At 41.0% G+C, this 25999-nt stretch overlaps 1 protein-coding gene and 2 non-coding genes across 7 annotated transcripts in view; all 3 read left to right on the top strand.

Moving 5' to 3' along the window:
* The window catches only part of APOO (apolipoprotein O), a 69421-nt gene extending 44120 nt beyond the window's left edge, over positions 1-25301 (top strand). For 2 of the 5 annotated variants that reach the window (XR_008377685.1, XR_008377684.1), the window contains 5 exons: positions 5704-5795; positions 11226-11306; positions 16034-16163; positions 20452-20517; positions 25044-25301. Coding sequence is in view for 3 of the 5 variants with exons in the window: in XM_053580739.1 (XP_053436714.1) it covers positions 5704-5795; positions 11226-11306; positions 20452-20487 (209 nt within the window). In the remaining 2 variants the exon portion in view is untranslated. The remainder of the gene's footprint in view (positions 1-5703; positions 5796-11225; positions 11307-16033; positions 16164-20451; positions 20518-25043) is intronic. The other 3 variants (XM_053580739.1, XM_053580737.1, XM_053580738.1) reach the window with 2 other exon arrangements.
* On the top strand, positions 1860-1982 carry LOC128578863 (small nucleolar RNA SNORA26). The gene has a single exon (XR_008377962.1). It is a non-coding gene; the product is annotated as a small nucleolar RNA SNORA26 (small nucleolar RNA).
* LOC128578761 (U6 spliceosomal RNA) lies at positions 2168-2278 on the top strand. The gene has a single exon (XR_008377892.1). It is a non-coding gene; the product is annotated as a U6 spliceosomal RNA (small nuclear RNA).
* Positions 25302-25999: the final 698 nt, after the last annotated feature.

Here is a 25999-nt window from a genome sequence, read left to right as displayed (position 1 = left end):
TTTGGGAGATGGGGATGTGGGATTGCGTGAGATGAGCTTTCTTTTTCCTTCCCATGTTTAGAACATGTGAGAAAATTTTACAGGCCCACAGAAAACATTCTGTGCTTTGGGTATGTTCCTACAGTGTCCATTGTTTTTTGTGTTTTTTTTTTTTTTAGACAGAGTCTCACTACGTCACTCTTGGTAGAGTGCTGTGGCATCACAGCTCACAGCAATGCAACCTCAAACTCCTGGGCTTAAGCGATTCTCTTGCCTCAGCCTCCCAAGTAGCTGGGACTACAGGCGCCACAACGCCCAGCTATTTTTTGGTTGCAGTTGTCATTGTTTAGCAGGCCTAGGCCAGGCTTAACCCGCCTGCCTAAATGTATGTGGCTGGGCGCCGAGCCCAATGTCCAGTGTTTAGCCCCCACACATCCATTAGGGTGACCATCCTGAGGGGGATTGGGGACTATGTTGCCCTGGATGGAGTAGCAGCATGAGGCACCCACTACTGTGGATCCTATTCTTTTGTGTTTGTTTGTTCCTTCATTCCTATCTGTCTTCATCTTTTTCCTCTGAGGGCTCAGTAGTATTAAAATAATTTGAAACTTTAATTCTTTTTCACCAGTATTCATACAAACACACACATGTGCAACAGCAGGTCTTTTCCCATGGGCTGTGGGTGTAGAATGGCTGGAGGGGAGTGGCATCCTAGGGATTCTCTAAGCAAGATGAGTGGGATGGTAGGTGTGTCTATGGGTGGCCAGAATGGTTTGCTGGCCCCTCCAGGTAAGATGTTCCTGTATGCTGGTGGCAGCAGGATGGATGCCGTGGTGCAGAAGGTCCCACCTGGTAAGGTTTCTTGAGCATATCTACTAGTCTGCCTCAGTTGATGAGAAAGGACATGACCATGGTGATGACAGGGGGCTCCCAGAGAAGTGAGTGGATGATCATTCAGAGGAAGTAGACCCAACTAGGCCACTGAAAGGTAGCAGTTGGTTGTTGCCACTATTATTACTTTCTGGTGGCTCTCCCTAGCACTGGTGGCCAGTGGTTCCCTTCTGGTAATGCTGATAGTTAATAGCCCACACCACCAGCTTCTTGGGACATGGGGTGCAGGCTTGTGATGACACCACCTTTCCGGGTTTTCTGGTTCCCCAGCTCATGTGCGAAATCAGCAGGAGCTAGAGGCCCAAGAGCTGCTGCATATCAGCTTTCCTTAGTGGAGTGAAAATGACTGGGTGGCAGGTTTGCTGGGCTTCCCTGGTCTACACCTGGGAGCTTCAAGTAGAGGGCTGGGCAGGTGGGGCATCCCAACAGTGACACAGGAGTTTCTCTTCTAGTTTTATCCTTTCTTTTTGTTCTTCTTTCTTTCTTTCTTTTTTTTTTTTGAGACAGTCTCACTTTGTCACCCTTGGCAGAGTGCTGTGGCGTCATAGCTCACAGCAACCTCAAACTCCTGGGCTCAAGCGATTCTCTTGCCTCAGTCTCCCAAGTAGCTGGGACTACAGGTGCCCGCTACAACACCTGGCTATTTTTAGAGATGAGGTTTCGCTCTGGCTCAAGCTGGTCTTGAACTTGTGAGCTGAGGCAGTCCACCTGCCTTGGCCTCCCAAGTGCTGGGATTATAGGCATTAGCTACCACACCTGGCCCAATTTTATCCTTTCAATCCAGGCAATAGAACCAGGAGAGAAATATTAACTTTATTAATAGGCTGGGTTGATAACATTTGTATTCTCTTCTGTAACCTCGACGCATGTGAGTAGGGCGCCAGCCACATACACCGAGGCTGGCAGGTTTGAGCCCGGCCGGGGCCTGCTAAACAATAATGACAACTGCAACCTCACCCCCCCAAAAAAAATAGCCAGTGCCCTTTCCTGTGCCATTTTAAGGTTGACACAGTGCTTTAAGAGGCTAACATAGAAGGGTAAAGTAAATCTCCATAAAACCCAGAGAAGAAATTTTAAGAACTCTTCTCTGGATACTGTCTGGAGTCACAGCTGGAAAAAAAAAAGCCGGGCATTGTGGTGGACGCCTGTAGTTCCAGCTGCTAGGGAGGCTGAGGCAAGAGAATCACTTAAGCCCAAGTGTTGGAGGTTGCTATGAGCTGTGACACCACAGTACTCTACTGAGGGTGACATAGTGAGACTCTGTCTCAAAAAAAACAAGTTTTAAAAACAATAAATAGTGCTTGCTCACTTCAGCAGCTCAAATACTAAACCTAGAACAATACAGAGAAGATTAACATGGCCCCTGTGCAAGGATGACACACAAATTCACAAAGCGTTTCATAAAGAACAACCAATAAACAGCACTTCCATTATAGTAGAACTGTGGAAGTATCATTAGCACACATTGTGCTGTCTGTGTGGGTCCCATGGCAAAAACACTCTCAGTGGAGTCAAGTCCCATGTGTAATTCTCGGGTTTGTACAGGCTCTGCATCCTGCCGTCTATTCTCTCGAGTCCCCCTTTCCCATAGCTCTACATCCTACAATCGGCCTGAGACTTCAACACCGCTCTTATCTTGGGACTTGTCTTCTTCACGCTGTCCTGGGTTTGAGCCCCTTTTCCTGTGTTCATCTCATCTTCCCGGTTTACTCTGCCATGCTGTTGAGCACGTTTGAGTCTCTTTCCAAAAAGCATAAAGTTTGAAGGTAAACGTCTGAAGACCTTACATGTCTGAAAATTACTTTCTGTTCTTGTACCAGGTGAGAGTTTGGTTGGGCACAGAATTTGTTCACTATCAGAACTTTGAAGGCTGCATCTTCTAGCATCCTGCTTTTCAGATGTGAGAATCAGTGACCAGTCTGAATGTTACTGCTTCTGAAGTTTTTCTTCTGGATACTTTGAGGATCTTTGAGGATCTTCTCTTATGTTCTAAATTTCCATGTTGCTGTGATCAGATATAGATGTTTTCATTTCCTGGTTGGACATTTTGGTGGTTTGCAGCCTTCAACTGAGGGAAGGTATCTATCTTTTTTATTTTTTATTTTTTTTGAGACAGAGTCTCACTTTTGTCACCCTCGGTGGAGTGCCGTGATGTCACAGCTCACAGCAACCTCCAGCTCTTGGGCTTAGGCAATTTTCTTACCTCAGCCTCCCTAGTAGCTGGGACTACAGGCACCTGCTACAACACCCGGCTATTTTTTGTTGCAGTTTGGCCGGGGCTGGGTTTCAACCTGCCACCCTCGGTATATGGGGCCGGCGCCCTACCCACTGAGCCACAGGCACTGCCCCAGAAGGTGTCTATCTTATATTTCTCTGAAAATTTACTCTCATTCTTTTTCCTTCCTGAACTCAATTTTTAGCAATTGGGTTCTTTAAAATTACCCTATATGATTATTTTATTTTGTTTCTTTTAAATTTTGTTACTTTGGCTCGGTGCCTGTAACTCAAGCAGCTAAGGCACCAGCCACATACACTAGAGTTGGCGGGTTTGAATCCAGCCCGCGCCTGCCAAACAGTAATAACAACTACAACCAAAAAATAGCCGGGCGTTGTGACTGGTGCCTGTAGTCCCAGCTGCTTGGGAGGCTGAGGCAAGAGAATCACTTAAGCCCTGGAGTTGGAGGTTGCTGTGAGCTGTGATGCCATGGCACTCTACCCAGGGTGACAGCTTAGGCTCTATCTCAAAAAAAAAAAAATAAATAAATTTTTTTACTTTGATCATTTCCAAGAGCTCTTTCTTATTTCTGAATGTTCCTTTTTTCATAGAATTCTTTTTTCTTTCAATGTAGTAGTTTTTTGAATTTATTTGATAATACTTAATAACACATTTCATTTTGTTTCGGAGTTTGTCTGTTTCCTCTGGGGTCATTTTTCTTCCTTCTTGTCTTGATCTTTCTCCTTTGTGTTTCAGGCTTTCCTCAAATGACTGGTGATCCTTGGTTGTCTGGTCATGTTTCAGAATAAGGCCATTAAAACACACATAAGAACTCTTTGTGCATAGATGGGGCCTGCTGATAGGGGGAGCTAATGGGAACTGACCTTATATGGGGGGCACCTATACCCAGTGCCAGTGTGAGGAGGGCTTTACTCTCAGACACTAACACACACCCTTCCCAGCTATCTTGGTTCTCAGCAGGAAATGTATGGGGTTTTTTTAGTGGTACCCTGCCCCTTTAAAAACATTTGATCTAGTGCGACTTCCCTAGCCATGGGCAGTTTTGCATTGGGATGGCATAGGGAAAGTGTTTGTCTTGATCCCCGGTTGCTGCCTTTGCCCCTTTGCTCCCCACAGTACCTGTCATCTCTGAGTCTGAAGCCTCTATAGGGCTGCATGGGACATATCTGCTTTTTTTGAGGCTACAGCCCTCTGTCAAGAATTCAGGGCAGCATGTCCTCTTATTTCCATTCACTCTCCATTTTATGAAAATTAGTTGACGCTTATTATCTACCAGTGGCCCCTGCATACATTTTCTCTTCATTGTGGGTTTCCTCATCTATATTTTATTCTTTTTTTTTTTTTTTTTGAGACAGAGTTTCACTTGGTTCCCCTAGGTAGAGTGCTGTGGTGTCATAGCTCACAGCAACCTCAAACTCTTGGGCTCAAGCTATCCTCTTGCCTCAGCCTCCCAAGTAGCTGGGACTGCAGGTGCTGGCCACAATGCCCAGCTAGTTTTTCTATTTTTAGTAGAGACTGGGTCTCAGTCTTGCTCAGGCTGGTCTCGAACTCCTGAGCTCAAGCAATCGACCCACCTCAGCCTCCCAGAGTGCTGGGATTACAGACATGAGCCACTGCACAGGCCTGTATTTTATTCTCATACTATTATTTTAACAGGGTCACAGAAAAGAGAGGAGAAGAATGCTTGTGTTTAGTTTTTAAATAGGAAGCCAGTTGCTGTGAAAGAACATAAACTGTAGAAACCAAAATACTAGTTTATTTGTTTTCAAAACAATCTTTTATTCTGCTGCCTTAGAAAGGGAAGTTTTCTGGAAAATATTTGCTGAGTGAAGGAAGCCAGTCACAAAGGACCACATATTTATTACATGATTCCATCTATAGTAAAGGTCCAAAGTAGGCAAATCCAAGATAGAAAGTAGATTAGTGGCTGCCTAGGTCTGGGGGCGGATATAGGAGAATTAGGATGGCTGCTAATGGGTATGGGTTTTTTTTTGGGGGGGGGGTTGATTGCAGTGTTCTAAACTTGATTGTGGTGATGATCATACAACTCTGTGAATATACGAAAAGCCATCGAACTATACGTTGTGAATTGTGTGAATTATATCCCAACAATGTGGTGGAAAAGCAGTGGTTCTTTTTGGCACACATATTTTTGGGCACAATCTTTCAATTTAGAACTCAAAAAAATCTTACTCGGTGTTAAACGTATAAGGTAAATTGTGATGATAAGGGTAATGAATCAGGCCAGGCATGGTGTCTCACACTTACAATCCTAACACTCTGGGAAGCTGAGGCAGGAGGATTGCTTGAGCTCAGGAGTTTGAGACCAGCCTGACAAAAAGCAAGACCCCATCTCTACTAAAAATAGAAAAATTAGGTGGACGTTGTGGTGGCTGCTTGTAGTCCCAGCTGCTTGGGAGCCTGAGACAGGAGGATTGCTTGAACACAGGAGGTTGAGGCTGCTGTGAGCTAGGCTGAGGCTACGGTGCTCTAGCCCTGGAGACAGAGTGAGACTGTCTCAAAAAAAAATTTACAAAGGCACACATACAAAAGGATAATGAATCATCAGATGATGTGTACAACCTTTTATTTACTAGGTTCAAAAGTAAAGAAGCTGGTGTATCCACCTGGTTTCATGGGATTAGCTGCCTCTATCTATTATCCACAACAAGCCATCGCATTTGTCCAGGTAAGGTAGACCCAGTAATTCATGTTGTCCCTCATTTTTGCTTGTGTATGTTTGGGTTTACTTACTTTGTAGTTTTTGCAACACCAGACTAAAATTTGTTTCCACATGTAAGTGAACTAATTTGAATTATTTTCTCCACTATATACCTCAGCTCTGGCCCTGAATCCAATAATGCTAGTGTTCAGAGAATTTGAACGCTAATTTGAATATTAATCAAAGAAAATTTAAAATGCCTTTTTTGCATACTTACAGGGAAGTCTAGGGACTCAAATTCCAAAGCTGATAATTATGAGTCACTTAATTTAGGCATGTCTGGTCACAACCTGCTCTTGTTGGACTTGCCAGCACAGGCTGTGTTCTGGCTGCCACACTTTTCATCCTGGTACTTGTGCCAGACTTGCTTTCCTCGTTGGGGCCTCCAGAGACTGTAGTCCCCTCTGCTGGGAATGTATTTCTCAGGGCTCTCAATTGGCTATTCCTTTCTCACCCTCTAGGCCTCAGCTTGACGGTATCACAGCAAATAGGTAGATCATGGTGGCAGGCAACATGGGGAGAGCTGTACTTCCAATTCTCAAAGCATGGTCCCCAGACCAGCAGCTCACCTGGGAACCTGTTCCAAATGCAGATTCTCAGGCCCTACCCAATCCAGCTGAACTAGACCCTGAGGATAAACAGGGTGTTTTAACAAGCCCTTAGGTGATTCTAAAGCCTTTGATGTTTGAGAACCACTAATCTAGATCAGTAGGTAGCCTGAGGGGGCTGATTTCTGGAGTTGGTGAGACTCCAGACATAGAATCCCTCAGAAAACTGGCAAGAGCAAGGCAGACTCCAGGTTTTGAGGTCCTGGGCAGGTTATAGAGACAGGGACTTAGTTGCCAGAACTGCCACATCATATGGAGACTCAGTCTCAGGAGGAGACAGCAGTTATAGTCACCAGAATCAGGCTCTGAGCCAGCCAATCTGATACTAAGCTCTCTGGATTCCTTATGACAAACTTGAGTCCAGATTCCTGGATCAAGCTGCAGTTATAGGTGGGACTCAAGTGGCTCCAGCTGTGGGAGATTGATGACTTTGGTCATGAATGCCAGTTAAGGTCTTTCCAACATTGGCACATTTTTGTATATAATGGTCCTGGAGGCAGAGAGTTAAGTCTCCTATACCTACTGTAGCCTTCACTCAGGAATAGTAAATAATGTCTGCCCACCATAGATAATAAAAATAATTAAACATCATCTCTATCTTTTATTGTTTAAATGGTAAATGGCTGGGTGGGGAGGGTAGGCTAGGTTATTGGTTGAAAAGCATATGTGACTGCCCCCATAGGCCATAGTGTATGGTGCAAAACATCTTTTGTATTCACAACCAGGATTGATTGTAGGATGCTAATCTGAGTTGCTTTCTTATTTATTTTTAAAATCAATGGGAAAGAGGTTTTTTTTTTTTTTTTTTGTCTAGAATAAGCCAGAACAAAACAATTAACTTTATTTTCATTAGGTATAAAACATTAATGGTCTGTTTAGGATGATGGAAAAGTGCCAGGAAAGGTAGTGATAATGGTACCCTGTTTCCCCGAAAATAAGACAGTGTCTTATTTTAAGGTGTGCTCCCAAAGATGCGCTAGGTCTTATTTTCAGGGGACGTCTTATCTTTCCTGTAAGTAGGTCTTATTTTCGGAGGATGTCTTATTTTCGGGGAAACAGGGTGGTATGCCATTGTGAATATACTTACTGCCACTGAATTATACACCTAAAAATGGTTAAAATGGTAAATTTTATGTTGTGTATTTCTTACTACAATAAAACAAACATCAGTTATTGAAAGAGATTTTCTGATACTCAGTGTCATTTAGTTCCTATTTCACAGTTCCAATATTCTTTTTTTTTTATTAATACCTTGATCTTGGATAAACCACTTAATTACTTCTGGTTTTTGTTTGGTAGCCTTTAGCTAAAAGTCCTATAAGAAAACCCTTAGAGCAGTGGGTCTCAACCTTCCTAATGCTGTGGCCCTTTAATACAGTTCCCGTGGGTCATGACCCACAGGTTGAGAACTGCTGTCTTTGAGGGTTCTCCCTACTGCCTTCCAAAAAAGTTGTATTAGTTTACAGTCCCAACAGCAGTGTAAGAGTGTTCCCTTCTCTCCCCATCCACACCAGCATCTGCAGTTTTGAGACTTTGTAATGTGGGCCATTCTCAATGGGGTCAGATGATATCTCAGGGTGGTTTTGATTTGCATTTCTCTAATAATTAGGGATGCATTTTTTCATATGTTAGTCATTCATCTGTCTTCTTTAGAGAAGGTTCTATTCATCTCTCTTGGCCAGTGATCTAAGGGATTGCTGGCTCTTTTAATGTTTTTTAATTTGAGTTCTCTGTAGATCCTAGTTATCAATCTTTTGTCTGAATCAAACTATGCAAATATCCTTTCCCAATGTGTAGGTTGCCTGTTTGCTTTGGTTGTTGTCACCTTAGCTGTACAGAAGTTTTTCAGTTTCATTAAGTCCCATTTGTTGCAATTGCTGTGGAAGTCTTCCTCATAAAGTCCTTCCCCAGGCTGATAGCTTCCAGTGTTTTCCTAACATTTTCTTTGAGGATTTTAATTGTTTCATGCCTTAGATTAAGGTCTTTTATCCATCTTGAGTCATTCTGTGAGTGGAGAAAGTGCAGGTCCAGTTTCAGTCTTTTACATGTGGATATCCAGTTCTCCCACCACCATTTATTGAATAGGGATTCTTTCCCCCAGGGTATGTTCTTGTTTGGTTTATCAAAGATTAGGTGGCTGTAAGATGTGGAGAACCCTCAAAGAACTCAAGCTAGACCTCCTAGTTGATCCTGCAATACCATTGCTGGGCATCTACCCAGAAGAAAAAAACAATCCTTTTACCACAAGGACACTTGCACTAGACTGTTTATTGCAGCTCAATTTACAATTGCCAAAATGTAGAAGCAATCTAAATGCCCACCAACCCAGGAGTGGATTAACAAACAGGTATATATATGCCATGGAATACTATTCAGCCACTAAAAAAGATGGAGACTTTACATCCTTTGTATTAACCTGGATGGATGTGCCACATTATTCTTAGTAAAGCATCACAAGAATGGAGAAATAAGAATCCTATGTACTCAATTCTGATATGAAGACAATTAAGGTCCTAATACTCAGTAGAGGGTAGGGGATGGGGAGAGCTGAGAAAGGGAAGGAGGGAGGGGCTGGGGGGTCGGGGGTATGGTGCACCTTTGGGGAGTGGGATACAAATATAAGAGGGTCCTTATCTAACAGAAGCAATCAAGGTAACCTGGTTCTATGTACGCTCAATGACTCCCCAACAACAATAATAATAGAAACCCTTAGATTGATGGAGAATGTTATTTTGGTAGAGTGCTGTGGCATCACAGCTCACAGTAACCTCAAACTCTTGGGCTTAAGCAGTTCTCTTGCCTCAGTCTCCCAAGTAGCTGGGACTATAGGTGCTTGCCACAGCACCTGGCTATTTTTTTGTTGCAGTTGTCTTTGTTGTTTAGCTAGCCCAGGCCAGATTCCAACCGCCAGCCTGGGTATATGTGGCTGGCGCCCTACCCACTGAGCTATGGGCCCTGCTGAGAATGTTATTTTCCCCTCAGAAGTGTAAAACACTAGCCAGGCATGGTGGTTTATGCCTGTAATCCAGGTGAGTTGGAGGCTGAAACAGGAGGATTGCTATAGGCCAGGAGTTCAAGATCACCCTGGGCCATCCCTGTGTCTCTTAAAAAAAATTTTTTTATGCAACACCTAGTGAACAGGAGGATTGCTATAGGCCAGGAGTTCAAGATCACCCTGGGCCATCCCTGTGTCTCTTAAAAAAAATTTTTTTATGCAACACCTAGTAACGTAATGTCTTTTTTTTTTTTTTTTTTTTGTAGAGACAGGGTCTCACTTTATGGCCCTCGGTACAGTGCCGTGGCCTCACACAGCTCACAGCAACCTCCAACTCCTGGGCTTAAGCGATTCTCTTGCCTCAGCCTCCCGAGTAGCTGGGACTACAGGCGCCCGCCACAACGCCCGGCTATTTTTTGGTTGCAGTTTGGCTGGGGCCGGGTTTGAACCCGCCACTCTCGGTATATGGGGCCCGCGCCTTACCGACTGAGCCACAGGTGCCGCCCGTAACGTAATGTCTTAAACTTTTGAATTGCCAGTCCTCCTCTCACCTACATTCCTAATTTAATATAATTGGTAATTGTCCGCAAATGAAAGTAGTAATTTGGTAAGATCCACTTCATGGAAAGAACTTTCCCTTTTTACTTAAATTATTCAATATCAGATAATAGCTAATAGTTGTTGGATATCAATTTAAATATCAATTGATTAACATGTAATATTTTCATATACTTTGATATGCAGACATGCACATTTTAAAATAAATTTGTTCTCTTTGAGGACAAAAAATAATTATTTTTTGAGACAGAGTCTTACTATGTTGCTCTTGGTAGAGTGCTGTGGTGTCACAGCTCACAGCAACCTCCAACTCTTGGGCTTAAGTGATTCTCTTGCCTCAGCCTCCCAAGTAGCTGGGACTACAGGTGCTCACCACAACGCCCGGCTTTTTTTTTTTTCTTGTTATTGTTGTCCTTGTTGTTTAGCAGGCCCTGGCTGGGTTTGAACCCACCAGCCTGGGTGCATCTGGCCAGGGCCCTAACCACTGAGCTATGGGTACTGAGCCAAAAAAACATTTTTATTTTTTAATGCTGGGCAGTGTGGTGCATACCTATATTCCTAGCTACTTGGGAGGCTGAGGCAAGAGGATTGCTTAAGCCCAGGAGTTTGAGGCTGTATGAGCTATGATTGTACTGCTGCATACCAGCCTAGTCGACAGGGTGAGACCCTATCTCTTAGAAGAGAAAAAAATGTAAAACACTGGGAATAGTGCCATATGTGTAAATACTCAATATGTCTACTGATAGGTCCAAGAATCATATCATGTCATGTATTTTAAGAAAAGTAAGAGCAACTGGAAGCATAGAACGAATCAGCATGTTGCAAAGACTGTTACTTTAACTAGCACTCTGACCTTGACAAGTCACTAGGCCTCTGAGTGTTTCCTTATAGTCTTTGTCTATTTACCGCACAGAGTTGTTATATAGGAAAGAGGTAATTAATGTAAACCAAAGTGCTATATACAATGATAAATTATAAAAATTTAGGAAGAGATGACTACAGATAATTTGAAGTACTGTCATGGGGAAAAGTAATCAACATTCTTTATCATAAATAGGACCAATGAATGTAAATTAGTAAAAGCATGTTTTGGTTCAGGATTTTGGAACATTTCAATTTTCAGATTAAGGGTACACAGTCTGTAATAAAACAAAACAGGAAAAAAGAAAATAGAAAATTCTCTTCCTTACCTGTCATGTATTGAATATCAATGGATCTTTTCTATTTTGTTTCAAGGTCAGTGGGGAGAAATTATATGACTGGGGTTTGCGAGGATACATAGTCGTAGAAGATTTGTGGAAGGGGAACTTTCAAAAGGTGAGAAAAATCTTTTCATGACCTTCCTTTTGGTTTAAATATGTGGTTTCTCTAGGGTTTTGTATAATATCTGATAACTCTATTGTTTTACTTGCTTTTTCTATTTGTTTCTAGCTCAGATTTTCTGTTGACTTTTATTAAAGGACCAACAGAACTACTGAGTGAGTGTTTGGTTATCAGGAGGACCAAATAAGTGGTGGCTATAAAAGGCATTCCACCACAGTCTTAGACCATAATTTCTACTCTGTTGTATTTATGATTTGCTCAAAGTGTAGCATATCATCTGGAAGTTTTATAAAAACTGGATACAAAGGGAACATACTAGGTTCTTTAGGAAAAAGGCAAAGAACCTCTGTAAGTTGACTACCCAATGGACTATAACAGACTGGTCAACAGACCGAGGTGGTTAACCTAAGGGACTAAGCCTACTATACTGATATGTACCTATGGTGCATGTCCGGTCTGTGAAACTTAGTTCAATTTACAGAGGTGGTTAATGCAGACAGATGATTAACCATGAAGGTTCTATGTAATTGAGACCCCCCTCCTTGTCTTGCTTTGTCATTTATCGTAAGCTCTGTTCTTTCCTTTAGCACTATTTCTGTTTATATCCCAGGCTTCTTGGCTCAGCTGAGGGTGTGAGCCATGGTATGTTGGGGACCAGCCACGAGCTACAGGCCACTTTCTGTGTGTTGTCTGGTGGATGAGTGACAGAAGGTAGAGGTTTTGTCATTGTAAAGACACCTTCTAGCCGTCATGTTGCTGATTAAATGTTGCCCTGTTGCCATGTTTGCTGGAACATTCTCCCTTTCCCTTGATAAGGAAGAATGAGTACAGAATAAGGCATCATGTCTTTACTGAGCATTCAGGGGCACAGTTAGCTAAGGAAGAATTAGGGTTCTTTTATTAACATACCTTCTACATCATAGATGGAAGGAAATTCATTTTGACTCGTTATTTCAAATGAAAATGCTCTTTTTACAAAATGTAAATAACTATCTCAAAATTAAAATCCAGAATTTTGAACTGGAATTTAGAAGTAACATTATAGATTAAATTGTAAGCCCGCTTTGTTGTTTATTAAATAATCTTCCAATGAAATCATAAGCCTAATTTTTATACTGGTGGTTTCTAAAAGAATCAGTCCCTCTTGAGCCTGTTTGAACTGGCTTTTGAGTAGGAAGTTCAGTATCAATGTGAAGTGTCCTTTGGCAGTCCTTTTTAAAGAATAAACATTCATAGTTTTATTTTCATTTCTCGGACATTTTCTGTGGATGCTTTCTTTCCTGCTTAAAAAAAATCTCTTAAGTGCACCCTTGTTAAGAAACTTTGTATGGGAAAGGAAATAGAATCAGTCAAGAAAACTATACACAGCCCTAGAAAGAAACATGCAAGTGAGACTAAGTCAGCCTCAACCTCCAGTGCTCACTGGTGTGGCGGCAAGACGGGGGTGCCCCAGGGCCTCTAAGCACTCCCTGTGGTGTCTGTGTAGACACACAAGCACACCAAAGCTGAAGTGGGGGCTGTGGGAGCCTTTCGCTTGGCAACAGCTCTCTGCTCTGAGAATTCAGCCCAGTGCAAAGGTAACAGGACTGTGGTTGGAATGCCAATTAATCGGGCCAGCATTCTGTGGCAATTTGAATGTGCGGTATTAAAAATACTCATTTTTATATGTGGATCTTTTCAGAGTGAGGCAGTAAAGATTGCTAATGAGCTCATGGTTGGTTTGCATTTCTTTCTCTCTTTTATACCTTTGCCCTCTTCAGAGTTGTTGAGCACTTAAAGTATTCTCCTATCTGTTTATTCTCCAAGCATAATTTTCCCCACAGCTGTCTGTTCTCGATAGAAGGTAATAAAATTGATGTTGACTATGTTAAACATTTACTACTAGTTTAAAGGAAAAATAGCAGAAGGCCCTATTAATTTGAGAGTCAACATACTGAGATCTCAGGAATTGTTTGATAATGAAGTGCCATGTTTTTTTGCAGATTCCCTCTACCCCCCTTAGATTTTGTGGGCTTCAAGGGTTTCTTTGTTTTGTTTTTTTAATGAGAGCAAAAATTTTAGCTAACCTGAAACAGGAATCTTTTGGGGCCCTGAAGCTTAGTATATTCATGGACTGTCAAATAATTCATAATCTAGTAAAGGCAATGAGGAAAGCATGCAACCAAAAATACAAGGACAAACATGGTAAGTGCCAGAAGAAAGGCACAGAAAACAAATGTCAGATATTTTGGATGAAAAGATCCTGTGTCATTGAAGGGAACTGGCAGTCACTTCATGAGGGAGATTTTTTTGTTTGTTTCTTAGGTGGTTTCTTTTTTTTTTGAGACAGAGTCTCAAGCTCTGTCACCCTAGGTAGAGTGCCATGGTGATATCATAACTCACACCAACCTCCAACTCTTGGGTTCAGGCAATCCTCTTGCCTCAGTTTTTTTATATTTCTAGTAGAGATGGGGTCTAGCTTTGGCTCAGTCTGGTCTTGAATCCATGAGCTCAAGTAATCCACCCGCCTTGGCCTCCCAGAGTGCTAGAAGCCACCCTGTCCAGCCTTCTTTGCAATTCTTATCCTTACTAATGTCCTATTTTGCTAATAGAAGTTGGCTCTGAGTCTTCTTGACGTGACACAGTCATCTGTGTTCGTTATTTCCTAGCTATTTGGAAACATCCTAGGATGTTTTCAGACTGTCTCATCGTGGTTTTAATTTACATTTCCCTGATTAGTAGTGAGGTTGAGCATATTTTCACAGATTTATTGGTTTCTTCTTGAAGTACCTGTTATGTCTTTTGGCCATTTTCTTTGTATGGGTCATTTGTCCCTTATTAATTTATAAGAGTTCTTTATTTTTTTTCTGTAGATGATAATAGTTTTGGGCACATATTTGCAGATGTCTTCTCCCAGTTTGAAGCTTACCTTTTTAGTTTAGTCTTTTGATGATCAGAAATTCTTCATGTAGTTGATTTATTGCTCTTTACCATGATCATTCTCACCTTTTGACCCAAGAAGCTTAGTAAAGGAATATTTACTGATCGTCCATTGCTAAACTGAAAACCTTTCACAATAGTCCTAGCCCAAGGTCTGGGATCAAAGATGGAGACCAGTTGAGGGTGTCAGTCTGCAAGGCCATAGTCTTCATGGCTCTTTTAGAATTATCTCATGATAGCTAAATGCAGAAGTGTATCTTAGTAAATGTCATGTTTTAGTTTTTCACAGGTCTTTTAGAAACACAAGTGGCTCGGTGCCCCATAGCAAAGTGGTTACAATACCAGCCTCAGTGTATGTGTTCAAACCCGGCCTGGGCCTGCTAAAACAACAATGACAGTTGCAACCAAAAAATAGCCAGGTGTTGTGGTGGGCGCCTGTAGTCCCAGCTACTTGGGAGGCTGAGGCAAGAGAATCACTTAAGCCAAGAGTTTGAGGTTGCTGTGAGCTGTGATGCCACAGCACTCTACCCAGGGCGACACAATGAGACTCTGTCTCAAAAAAGAAAAAAAAAAGAAACGCAACAAGTTACTATCGATTGTTAAAATGATTGCTAAAGGCCAATAATAACTAATTATTTAAAGGGCAGGAAACTGTTAATACATACAGAAGCCTAAACCTGTTGCCAACATTAAAACTGAGCAGAACTTTTAAAACTGAGCTTTTAGTAGTTTTATTCAGGCCCTTGCTAGCTCAGCCAGAAAATGAAAGGGAAGCAGTGGCTGCCACCCTGAGTAAACTATGCCCTGTTTTTTCTTCTTTCATTTGAAATTCCTCAGCTCTCTATAAACACATGACAGTTTAGCTGAAAATAAGTGATGTGCTTTAAAAATGTTTGTCTTGGAAACAAGCTAGTCACAGAGGGACAAATACTGCATGATTCCACTTACATGAGGTATCTAAAGTCATAGAAGCAGAAACTATAATGGAGGTTGTGGGGGGGTTTGGGGGGGAGGGATGGGGAGCTGCTAATCAACAGATAAAAAGTCAAGCAAAGTAAATAAGTTCCAGAGATCTGCGGCACAACACTGTGCCTGTAGGTAACAACACTGTCGCACACTTAGACATCTGTTAAGAGTGGACATCTCCTGTTAAGTGTTCTTACCATTATAAAACTTGTGTAAAATATAAAGACAATGTGATGGGTTTTCCATAAAGCTAAAGTTGTTTTGAATTTGTGCCCTTTCTGGTTTCTTGCTGTCTAAAATTCTAAGAAGTAAAGATATTAGGCAATGATTTTTCTTTTTTTCGAACACCATTACTTAGCAAAATAAAAAGTTAGAAATCTTGAAAAAATAATGATCACCTTCTCTTTAGAAAGGCAGGCACTTTTGGTATCAGCTGTTGTCATTACCCAGGGACTAACAGGACTACGTAGGAGGGGAACAGCAGGCTTCCACCCCACTCTGCCTCTCACTAGCCTTGAAACCTTGGGAAGTTATTCCAGCACCCTGGGAACTGGGGACAGAGTACCTCCTGGGGTTGTTTTGAGGATTGAGTTTGTCAATATGAGGAACACAAAATGGACAGACTCCAGCACATGATAGTCATCCACTACCACTAGTATGACACTGCACAATTTCACTTCTGCCTCAGAAGTTATTGTCTACTGATACAGATGGAACCATACCTTGCACTCAAGAGTCCATATATCATTGTTTTAATTTTCTGTTGCTACCCAAAACAAACAACTGCCAATTTACAGGCTGAAAGTAATACAGATTTATTTATCTTCCCTCTGTAGGTCAGAAATCCAATAATAAACCAAGGTGCCAGCAGGATTGCATTCCTTTCTGGAGGCCCTAGGGGAGAATTCCTTTCCTGCTCATTTAAGCTGTTGACAGAATTCAGTTCCTTGAGACTGTAGGACCCAGGTCTGTTTTGCTGGCTGTCAGCTGAGAACTGTTCCCAACTTCCTTCCCCCTCCTTCAAAGCCTACAGGAAGTCCTCTTCAAAGCCCCTCTCTCTGACCTCTTCTTCTGCCTGCCTCTTAGATTATCGGCACTCACAGGATTCAGTTGGGCTCACCCAGATCATCTAAAATAATCTCCCTATTTTAAAGGATGACCAAGCTTAATTTTCCTTTGCCATGTAAAGTAATGTAGTCACAGGTTCCAGGATTAGGACACAGACATCTTTGGGAGGGGGGGCATTATTCTGCCTACCACATCTAGTGAACTATAATTCTGTTGTGATCATTATAGGTCATTTATCCTTACCTTTTATTTTTTCATCAAAAACAAATATTTAAGTAATTTACCATATAGGATAGGTAATGTTTATTGAGTACTTGCTGTGAGCTTGGCCCTGGGCGTGAAACTCTTTGCTCAGGAAGGGTCTGTGAGGGAGGTTCTATTATTATTCTCATTTTGCAAGTGAGGAAACTGCATTTTGGAGAAGAGAAGTAACTGATGAAAATAATTGCTGTATCTCAAAGATTTGGCTGAGAATCCCTCTTCGCGTGGTGGTGCATACTAATAAGAAATCAATGTTTTGATTTTTAAAAAGTTCTCATTTTTTGGAAATTTTTGTCTGGGCGCCCATGCTCAGTGGTTAGAGCACCAGCCCCATGTACTGGGGGGTTCAAACCCAGCCTGGACCTGCTAAACAAAAAGAAAAAGTTCCAATTTCGCTAACAGAAATTGTCATTCATGGCTTGGTGCCCATAGTTTAGTGGTTAGGGCGTCGGCCACATGCACTGGGGCTGCTGGGTTTTGATCCTGGCCTGGGCCTGCTAAACAATGACAACAATAACAAAAAAATAGCCAGGTGTTGTGGCAGGCACCTGTAGTCCCAGCTACTTGGGAGCCTGAGGCAAGAGAATTATTTAAGCCCAAGAGTTTGAGGTTGCTGTGAGCTGTGATGCCATGGCACATAATGAGTGACGAGGGTGACATAATGAGTCTCTGTCTCAAAAAAAAATTGTTATGTTTGTAGACATGGTACAAAAATAAATTTAAAATCTAAAACCAGATCTGTATTAAAATTAATTTATGAGGAGAATGATTGAGTTATAACTTTTTTTTTTTGAGACAAAGTCTCAAGCTGTCACCCTGGGTAGAATGCTGTGGCATCACAGCTCACAGCAACTTCCAACTCTTGGGCTTAAGCGATTCTCTTGCCTCAGCCCCCCGAGTAGCTGGGATTACAGGCACCTGCCACAACTCCTGGCTATTTTTTTTTTTTTTTTTTTGTTATAGTTGCCATTGTTGTTTGGCAGGCCCCGGCTGGATTTGAACCTGCCAGCTCTGGTGTATGTGGCTGGCGCCCTAGCCTCTTAAGCTACAGGCGCCGAGCCAGTATAACATATATATTTTTAATTGTTTAGCAGGCCCTGGCCAGGTTCAAACCCACCACCCCTGGTGCATGGGGGCGGCGCTCTAACCATTAAGCTACTGGTGGTCAGCCATTAAAAAAAAAAATTTTTTTTTTTTATTGAGACAGAGTCTCAAGCTGTCGCCCTGGGTAGAGTGCTATGGCGTCACAGCTCACAGCAACCTCAAACCCTTGGGCTTAAGCGATTCTCTTGCCTCAGCCTCCGAAGTAGCTGGGACTACAGGCACCCACCACAATGCCCGGCTATTTTTTTTTTAGTTATCGTTGCCATTGTTGTTTGGCAGGCCGGGGCTGGATTCAAACCCACCAGCTCCAGTGTATGTGGCTGGTGTCCTAGCCGCTGAACTACAGATGCTGAGCCATATATAAAATATTTTTTAAAAAATAAAAACTAACATAAACTGTCTCATATTGGCACAGTGGCTTGCACCTGTAATCCTAGCACTCTGGGAGGCAAAAGCAGGTAGATTGTTTGAGCTCAGGAGTTGGAGGCCAGCCTGGGCAAGAGCCAGACCCTGTCTTTACTAAAACTAGAAAAACTAGGTGCTTGTAGTGCACACACCTATAGTCCCAGTCTACTTGGGAGGCAAGAGGATAACTCGAGCCCGAGTTTGAGGGTGCTGTGAGCTATGATACTACGGCACCTTACCCAGGGCAATAGAGTGAGACTCTGTCTCAAAAAAATAAACGAACTCTTTGTCTACAAATGCAAAAGAATTGATTTTTGGCTTGTGCTAAATTATGAACTGTGTTTTGAAGTCAGAATATTGTTTTCTCTGAGATCATGGCAGTCTCTCAAGAAGTCTGGTTTGTAATATGGAGATATTGGACTGTCATGTTTTGTTATACTGTAAGTGATATGTAACCAAACAAGAAAATTTTCCTAGCAACAGAGTAGTTTTCCTCAATCAGAAGAATGTTTTTGCATGTTCATTTTCTTATTGTCTAAAAGATAAGAAAGCTTATGAATTTACCATCTTATTTCTTTTGAGATTGAGGTACTGCCAAGCATAGATAGTCAAATATATAAGAATATCATAAGAAGTACTTGGTAAGCATTATGTTACTTCAGACCTAAAATATATTTAACTAGGTAGAGAACCGCATTATTTTTATGCCAGACCCAGTTGTTGGACATGGTTCTCTCACTCCCCCTCAAAGCCTCTTTTTATCTCTTCTTATTCTTCACTAATCTCACACCTGAACTTTTTTTTTACACTCATCAGATCTCTAGGTTCCACCTCATTTCATTTGTTCATTCAACAAATATTTGAATACTGTGCTAGGAGGCCCCAGAGATAGTGGGCCCTCATGAAGCTTGCAGATTAATGAAAGATTCAAACATGAAAGGAATAATTACACAAATTAGGAAGTGCATGGGTGTTATGAAAGTGCATAAAAGGTTCTAACCAAAATTGAAGGGTAGGGTACAAAGAGAGCCTTGATCTAAAGGATGAGTAACATTTAGCCAGGCAGAAATTGGGATTGACCAATCTAGATCAAGGGGGTACATTTGGCAAAGGTCTCACCCCATTAAGGAGTTTGACAAGTTTGGACAACAACAAAAAGGTTTCTGGTGCTATATAATGTGTGCGTGTGCATGTGCACAGATGGCACAGGGGTAGAGAGTGGCTCTGCAGTATGAGGATAAGGGCACAGGTGCTAAATTCTGTAGACTCCATTCCAGAGCATCAAGTAGACCCCAAGTATTGTATACTAACCCACCAAACAATGCGTATGACCTTGTTCCCCAGAACTTCCTTGTTAAGCGGATGTGCTAACCATATAATTTATCATCAAACCAGATACTCTTGAGAGTGTAAAGGGACACTGTTAATTATGCAGGGACAAGTAAAAAACAGTAATTACAGACCAAGTTCTTACCACTCCAATGAGCCCCAAATTGCCTAAGTAACTATGCTCTGAAATGACAGAGTTGGCCACGTGTTCCTTCTTCCTCACCTTTCCTCTCCTTCACCCATGAATAACTGTCAGAGAGGGCCACCAGAAGAACCTGCAGCAAGTCTGGAGCACAGAATCACACTTTGCCCACCCAGCTGCAGCCTGGTGTGTTTCAGGTTCCAGTTCATGAGAGCACAGCTCTTTGACAGAAAGCAACTCTTGTTAACATGTTTTCAGAATTGAAGTCTTAAAAACATACAGGAAAGAAAGCAAGACCTTAAACATTTTGCACATGAAATTTTCCCACTAGATACTTTCCTGCACCACTTCTGATGGATGACATGGTCTAATTACATGTTCCGGATGGTGGCCAGGCAGAATGGGTGTGGTCCTATTCTAGAGTAAACATGTTTTGTGAATTGGCCCCTTTGGTGGCTCATGCAAGGAGTGGAGTACCTGCAGAAGCCTTCCCGTAGGTTATAAAGCCTTTTTCAACAGTGACAGCAGCATGAGGTAGTAAATCTTCCTCTTTCAGGAAATAAATCTTTTCACTATTGATTTTTTTAATAGAATCAACTGTTTGGCTGAATCTGCATAATGAGGATTAATGGAGCTTTATTTCCTGCTTTCTGGGCCCAAGTCACTCTCTACAGCAGGGCCTGAGGGAGCCCTAGTAGTTCTGTTTACTGAGAAATGGATCACCTTGCAGTATAGTTAATATTTAGTGGTTGGCAACTGTGAACATGGGAGCTCATTGCCCTCAGCCTTTCTTCAGCACCCCCCAAGCCTTCAATAAAATGGCTTGACCCCCTTGCCAGAATAACAATATTTAATGTGTGTATTTAGCCAAGTACTGAGGACTCATTGAGGAGTTTCACTGTTTCTTTTCAAATTGCATTAAAGCTCTTACTTTTGTTTTAAAAGCCAGGAAATGTGAAGAATTCACCTGGAAATAAGTAGAAAACTCCATGCTCTGCCCATTTTAATCAGGTAAAGAACAAGAAAACTTTGTGGTTATTTTCAGCATTATTAGTGCCAGCTGAAATGACTTGTGAATTAATTAATTACAGCAGTTCAACTTGATGTGTCAATATAAAGAAGTGTTATCTTTTATTCCGTCTTTAATTTCTGGGCTTAAGTGCCATGATTTATTTACTTGTGTTTGTTCCAATGATGTACCTAGGTTTTTTTTCAATAAACTAGAACCAGACAGGATTCTGTCTACAAATCTGTTTCAAACAATTGAAAAGTACCATTATTTCTTAGGGTTTTTTTTCTCCAAACAATACTTTATTATAGGAAGCATACTTGTATTTATCTGATGCTCAATAAACACTTGTTGAATGCATGAGTGTTGTTAAGAAGCTCAAGATTATGTATCAACATTACCTTAAGCAACATAGGGAATTCCTTGTTTAATTATTATTACCTGTAATTATTACTTCTTTAAAGATTGAATAACCTGAGGTTAGAGAAATGTAAGATACCAGATAAGTCAGAAAACATCAATGGTATTTTTCCTGGTCTCACATTCAAATCATTTATTTGTTCAATGTTTACTCATCGAGCACCTGCCAAGTACAAAAACACCAGTTATATTGATAATTTTTTTTTATATATTAAAAATTATAGCCCTTGTGATTTCCTGGTAATTAGAAAATTACTTCTGGGGGCAAGACATGATTGCAAGAGGGACTTTACCTAACAAATGCAATCAGTGTAACCTGGCTTATTGTACCCTCAATGAATCCCCAACAATAAAAAAAAAAAATTACATTGATTTTGGAAACACCCTAGATATTCAACTACAGGAAAATGGTTTAATTATGGTATAATAAAGATGAATATTATTCCATTTCAAAAATATTTAATTGCATGGAAGAATCTACATAATCATTTTTTTTTTTTTGGAGACAGAGCCTCAAGCTGTGGCCCTGGATAGAGTGCTGTGGCGTCACAGCTCACAGCAACCTCTAACTCCTGGGCTCAAGCGAGTCTCCTGCCTCTGCCTCCCAAGTAGCTGGGACTACAGGCGCCCAACACAACGCCTGGCTATTTTTTGGTTGCAGCCGTCATTTTTGTTTGGTGGGTCCAGGCTGGATTCGAACCCACCAGCTCAGGTGTACCTTAGCCGCTTGAGCCACAGGCGCCCCGCCTACATAATCATTGTTAAGTGAAAAAAGTGTGATACATTTTTAGAGGGGATAAACATCAGGAGATGCAACAGAAAATTGAAGTATATATCTTTCAGCATTAGGATATTTACATTTTAACTATGTATTTTCAAAATTTTTCTGCAATAATGTGGATTTTAGTTTATCATCAGAAAATTTTTAAAACTTCAGTTACATTTATTGTAAATCACTGATGCTATTTAAAATTTATGAAAGCCCTGGGTTTGAGGTTTTTCTTTCTCAAGTTTTCTTCATATTTTGGGAGACCCAGAAAGTCATATAAACTTAGAATTTGAGAGATGTCATCTGACTCAACCCCCAACCTCAAGCAGACTCCCCTGTAGCCCTCAGTATTTTGTTTTGTTGCAGTTTGGCCGGGGCTGGGTTTGAACCAGCCATCTCTGGTATATGGGGCCAGCGTCCCCTGTAGCCCTGTATGGTCTTCCTTTTATACCATCACTGATAGGAAACTCACCCCCTGGGGCAGTCATCTTTGGACAGTTTTGATTTTTAGGAAGCTATTTTTCTACTAGGCAAAAATAGGTCTCCTTGTGACTCCTATACTGTGGTCATAGAAAACAAATCCAGTTCCTCTTTTACATCATATCACTTCATATAGTAACCCAAAGTCAGTAGTTCTCAGATACAAACAACTTACCCGGGGAGATAATTAAAAAGCAGAAGCCTGGGCCTCAATGCAGAATCAGCTTCCCTGGGGAGCAGAACCAGATGTGCATGAGATGTTCTGGGCCGGGGGGCAGAGAGTGGGTGCACAGCCAGAGAGCCACACATACCTTCTAGAGACTTTTACATTGAATATAGTTGTATTCTTCTACAGCAGTGGTTCTCAACCTTCCTAATGCCAGGACCCTTTTTTTATTTATTTATTTTTATTTTTTTATTTTTTGGCCGGGGCTGGGTTTGAACCCGCCACCTTCGGCATATGGGACCGGCGCTCTACCCCTTTGAGCCACAGGTGCTGCCCTAATGCCACGACCCTTTAATACAGTTCCTCATGTTGTGGCGACCCCCAACCATACAATTATTTTCGTTGAGTTGGTTGGGGGTCACCACAACATGAGGAACTGTATTAAAGGGTCGTGGCATTAGGAAGGTTGAGAACCACTGCTCTATAGAGACAAAGAATGAGATATAAAATAAAAGGAAACTACATAAATATCCATTTCAGTTTTCAAAGGTATTCTGGACCAGACTTCAGCTCGCTGTATGTACAACCTTGGTCTCATTTTTTTTTTTTTTTCAGATCTTTATTAGAGGAGATATAGTTATAAAAGTGATACATGTTGGTTCTGACAAGATTCTTTTAGATCAATATTTTAAAAGCTTGTCTTACTCTTTATTCCCCTCCCAAGAGGTAATTTTTGTTAATAGTTTGGCATATCATTCCAGACTTTTTTTTTTAAAGACAGGGTCTCAGTATATTGCCCAGGCTGGTCTCAAACTCCTGTCCTCAAGCTATGCTTCCTCCTTGGCCTCCCAAAGTTCTGGGATTATAGGCATTAGCCATTTCAGACCTTTTAATTTAAGTATGTATGTCCACGTACAGGGTGGCCATGAAGTTCACGTGGAATTTAAAATAGTGTGCAATTTTAAATATCACATGAACTTCATGGATACCCTGTATATCTGTATCTCTATATATACTTGCATACTTTGGTGTTTTTTTTTTTTTTTTTTTCAAAATGGGATCATATTCCTCATATTCTATAAGTATACAGAAAACTTTCTAAAGGCACATAATCATAATTTTATCACAGCTAATGAAATTAACACTAATTCCTTAATATTATCTAATATCCAGTTGATGTGCGTAGTTCCCTGATTGTCTCATTAATAACTTTTTGCAGTTGGTTTATTTGAACCAGGATCCAAACAAGATCTGCCCATTGTGTTTGATTGATAGGTCTCTTAAGTCTCTTTGAAAAACCATAATAGTTCCTTCTCCCTCATTGTCCCTTGCCATTTCTTTGTTGAAAAGCCTGCCTTAGAATTTCCAATGTTCTGGCTATGGTGGCAGGTATCTATTTAGTGTCACTCTGTTTATCTCTTGGTTCCTTTCTTCTCTGTATTCCCTATAAACTGATAGTTGGACCTGAAGGCTTAATCAGACTTAGGTTCAATTTTTTGTTAAGAATATATCATAGTATTATGTTTAGCTATGTTGAATGAATGAATTAATGTGCTTTTTTTTTTGAGACAGAGTCTCACTTTGTCGCCCCCGGTAGAATGCTGTGGCATCACAGCTCACAGCAACCTCAGACTCTTGGACTCAAGCGATTCTCTTGCCTCAGCATCCTGAGTAGCTGGGACTACAGGTGCCCGCCACAACACCCAGCGATTTTTAGAGACAGGGTCTTGCTCTAGCTCAGGCTGGTTTCGAACTTGTGAGCTTAGGCGATCCACCTGCCTCAGCCTCCCAGAGTACTGGGATTATAGGCGTGAGCCACCTTGCCCGGCCTTAATGTGCTGCTTTTTTCACTTAATATATTGTGTACATCTTTTCTTGTCAGTACTTACAAATCTACCTCATTCCTTTTCTAGTGGCTTAACGACTTCCTAATATGGACTACCACGATCTACTTACCCCTTTTTAACATAGGGTGTTTCCAGTTTTTAGTTTTTAAGACTGTAGTAAATCTTTCAAATTCTTAGAAAAGCCAAAGGCAGATGAATAAACCAAGATAGAAAAGAGAAGTTAGTAATTTACATGTTTAAGAATTTTTTAATATTAAAAGATCAAATGAGTAGTCACTGGCCTCTAAAGTATTTAGAAACCTTAATTGCTAAGTATATTCATTACATATTAGGAAAACAATCTAGAGAAGGCTTGGTTTGTCTTTGATGTGTCTGCGAATTTATGTGTGTTTCATTCTAGAAAAGAATGAGGGGGATGATGCAAGAAATGATACACAGTAGGCTGAGGGTGATATAATCATGCTCTCTCCAGCAGATAGATGGAAATGTAATTGTTTGATCTTTAGAGGGGAAGCGATGTGATGTGTGCTGTGCTATTTAGACATTTATTTTTTATTTATTCATCTGTTTCATTATGCTCAGATACACAGTCAGTTGAAAATCTGAATATAGTATGGGTACAATACAAAACCTTTCTGATCTTTAGTTTAAAGATCAAAACCTTTTTGATCTTTAGTAAAATGGGAATAATTAGTTTTTTCTGGCTTATGATTCTTATGGTCATAAAATAGTAATGTAAATATTTTTATATGGTTTTTAAATTTAAACAATTTTCAAAAGGTAAAATTTTAGAGTTTTTATTTTTTCTGAAACTGTTTACTTATGTTTTTCTTTCTTTTCCTTTAGATATAGGTAAACATTGGAAACTCCATACAGTAAATCAATTATTTCTACAGACAAATGGCAGAGAAGTCAGTATTGAATGTATTAAACTGGCATTCTTCATCAGGAAAAACTATACTAGGCCTCTTTTATCTTGGGTGATATTATCCTACAAGCAAACAAGCAAACTAATCTGAAATCCTGTCACCTAGAGATAATGTATAAGCCTTAGAATTCTTCATGCTCATGTTGCTATTTATGTACATAATTAAAATCCAAGTTTAAAAAAAGTTGTCTGATATTATTGAGTGACAGCTTAAGTGTATTTGGTGCCTGAGTGACTGGCCTGTGTATGTGTGGTTTGTGTGTGTGTGCACGCGCGCGCATGTGCGTGTGTGTGTGTGTGTGTGTGTGTGTTAAAGACAATTGTTAACTCTTCTCAGGGCAGTATCAACTGGCAGTCTGCAGAGTCCAGGCCCCACAACACAGTGTACGGAAGAGATGCTTCAGTAACCAGCACAAGGAGCAAAACTTGTAAGTAAATATGGTTTGCCTGATAATGATTAGAAGACATACAAAAGAAAACCATAACAGTGAGTCCCTTGTTGTGGCTGTGGCCTTTTAGGTCTTCCGGTTCTTCAATACCCGTGGGAGATTCACAATGAAGTAGTATGTGTCCTCTGCCAGTAGATGAATGGGGATGTGATTTGTATGTGGGCTCTCTGTATGGCCTGTATTCTCCTCCTTTGTGGTCCCTGAATGCATGACTCATTGAACTCTATTCCTAGTGCTGGTGGGATCAACAGGAGCCTCTTTTAACTTGTTAGCCAGCCAGGAAGGATGGCAGGGAAACAGTATGTGAAAGAGAATTTAGAATTTACAAATTTCCGTCAGATTTGGTAACTGTAAGTCTTTGTATTCTTGTATCATCAGTTTAATTCCTAATTGTTGACCTTTCAGAATTGACAGCAGTTGGGAAG

This window comes from Nycticebus coucang, chromosome X (genome assembly GCF_027406575.1).
Source record: "Nycticebus coucang isolate mNycCou1 chromosome X, mNycCou1.pri, whole genome shotgun sequence".
Lineage (NCBI taxonomy): Eukaryota > Metazoa > Chordata > Mammalia > Primates > Lorisidae > Nycticebus > Nycticebus coucang.
This window is presented reverse-complemented; position numbering and strand designations above follow the sequence as displayed.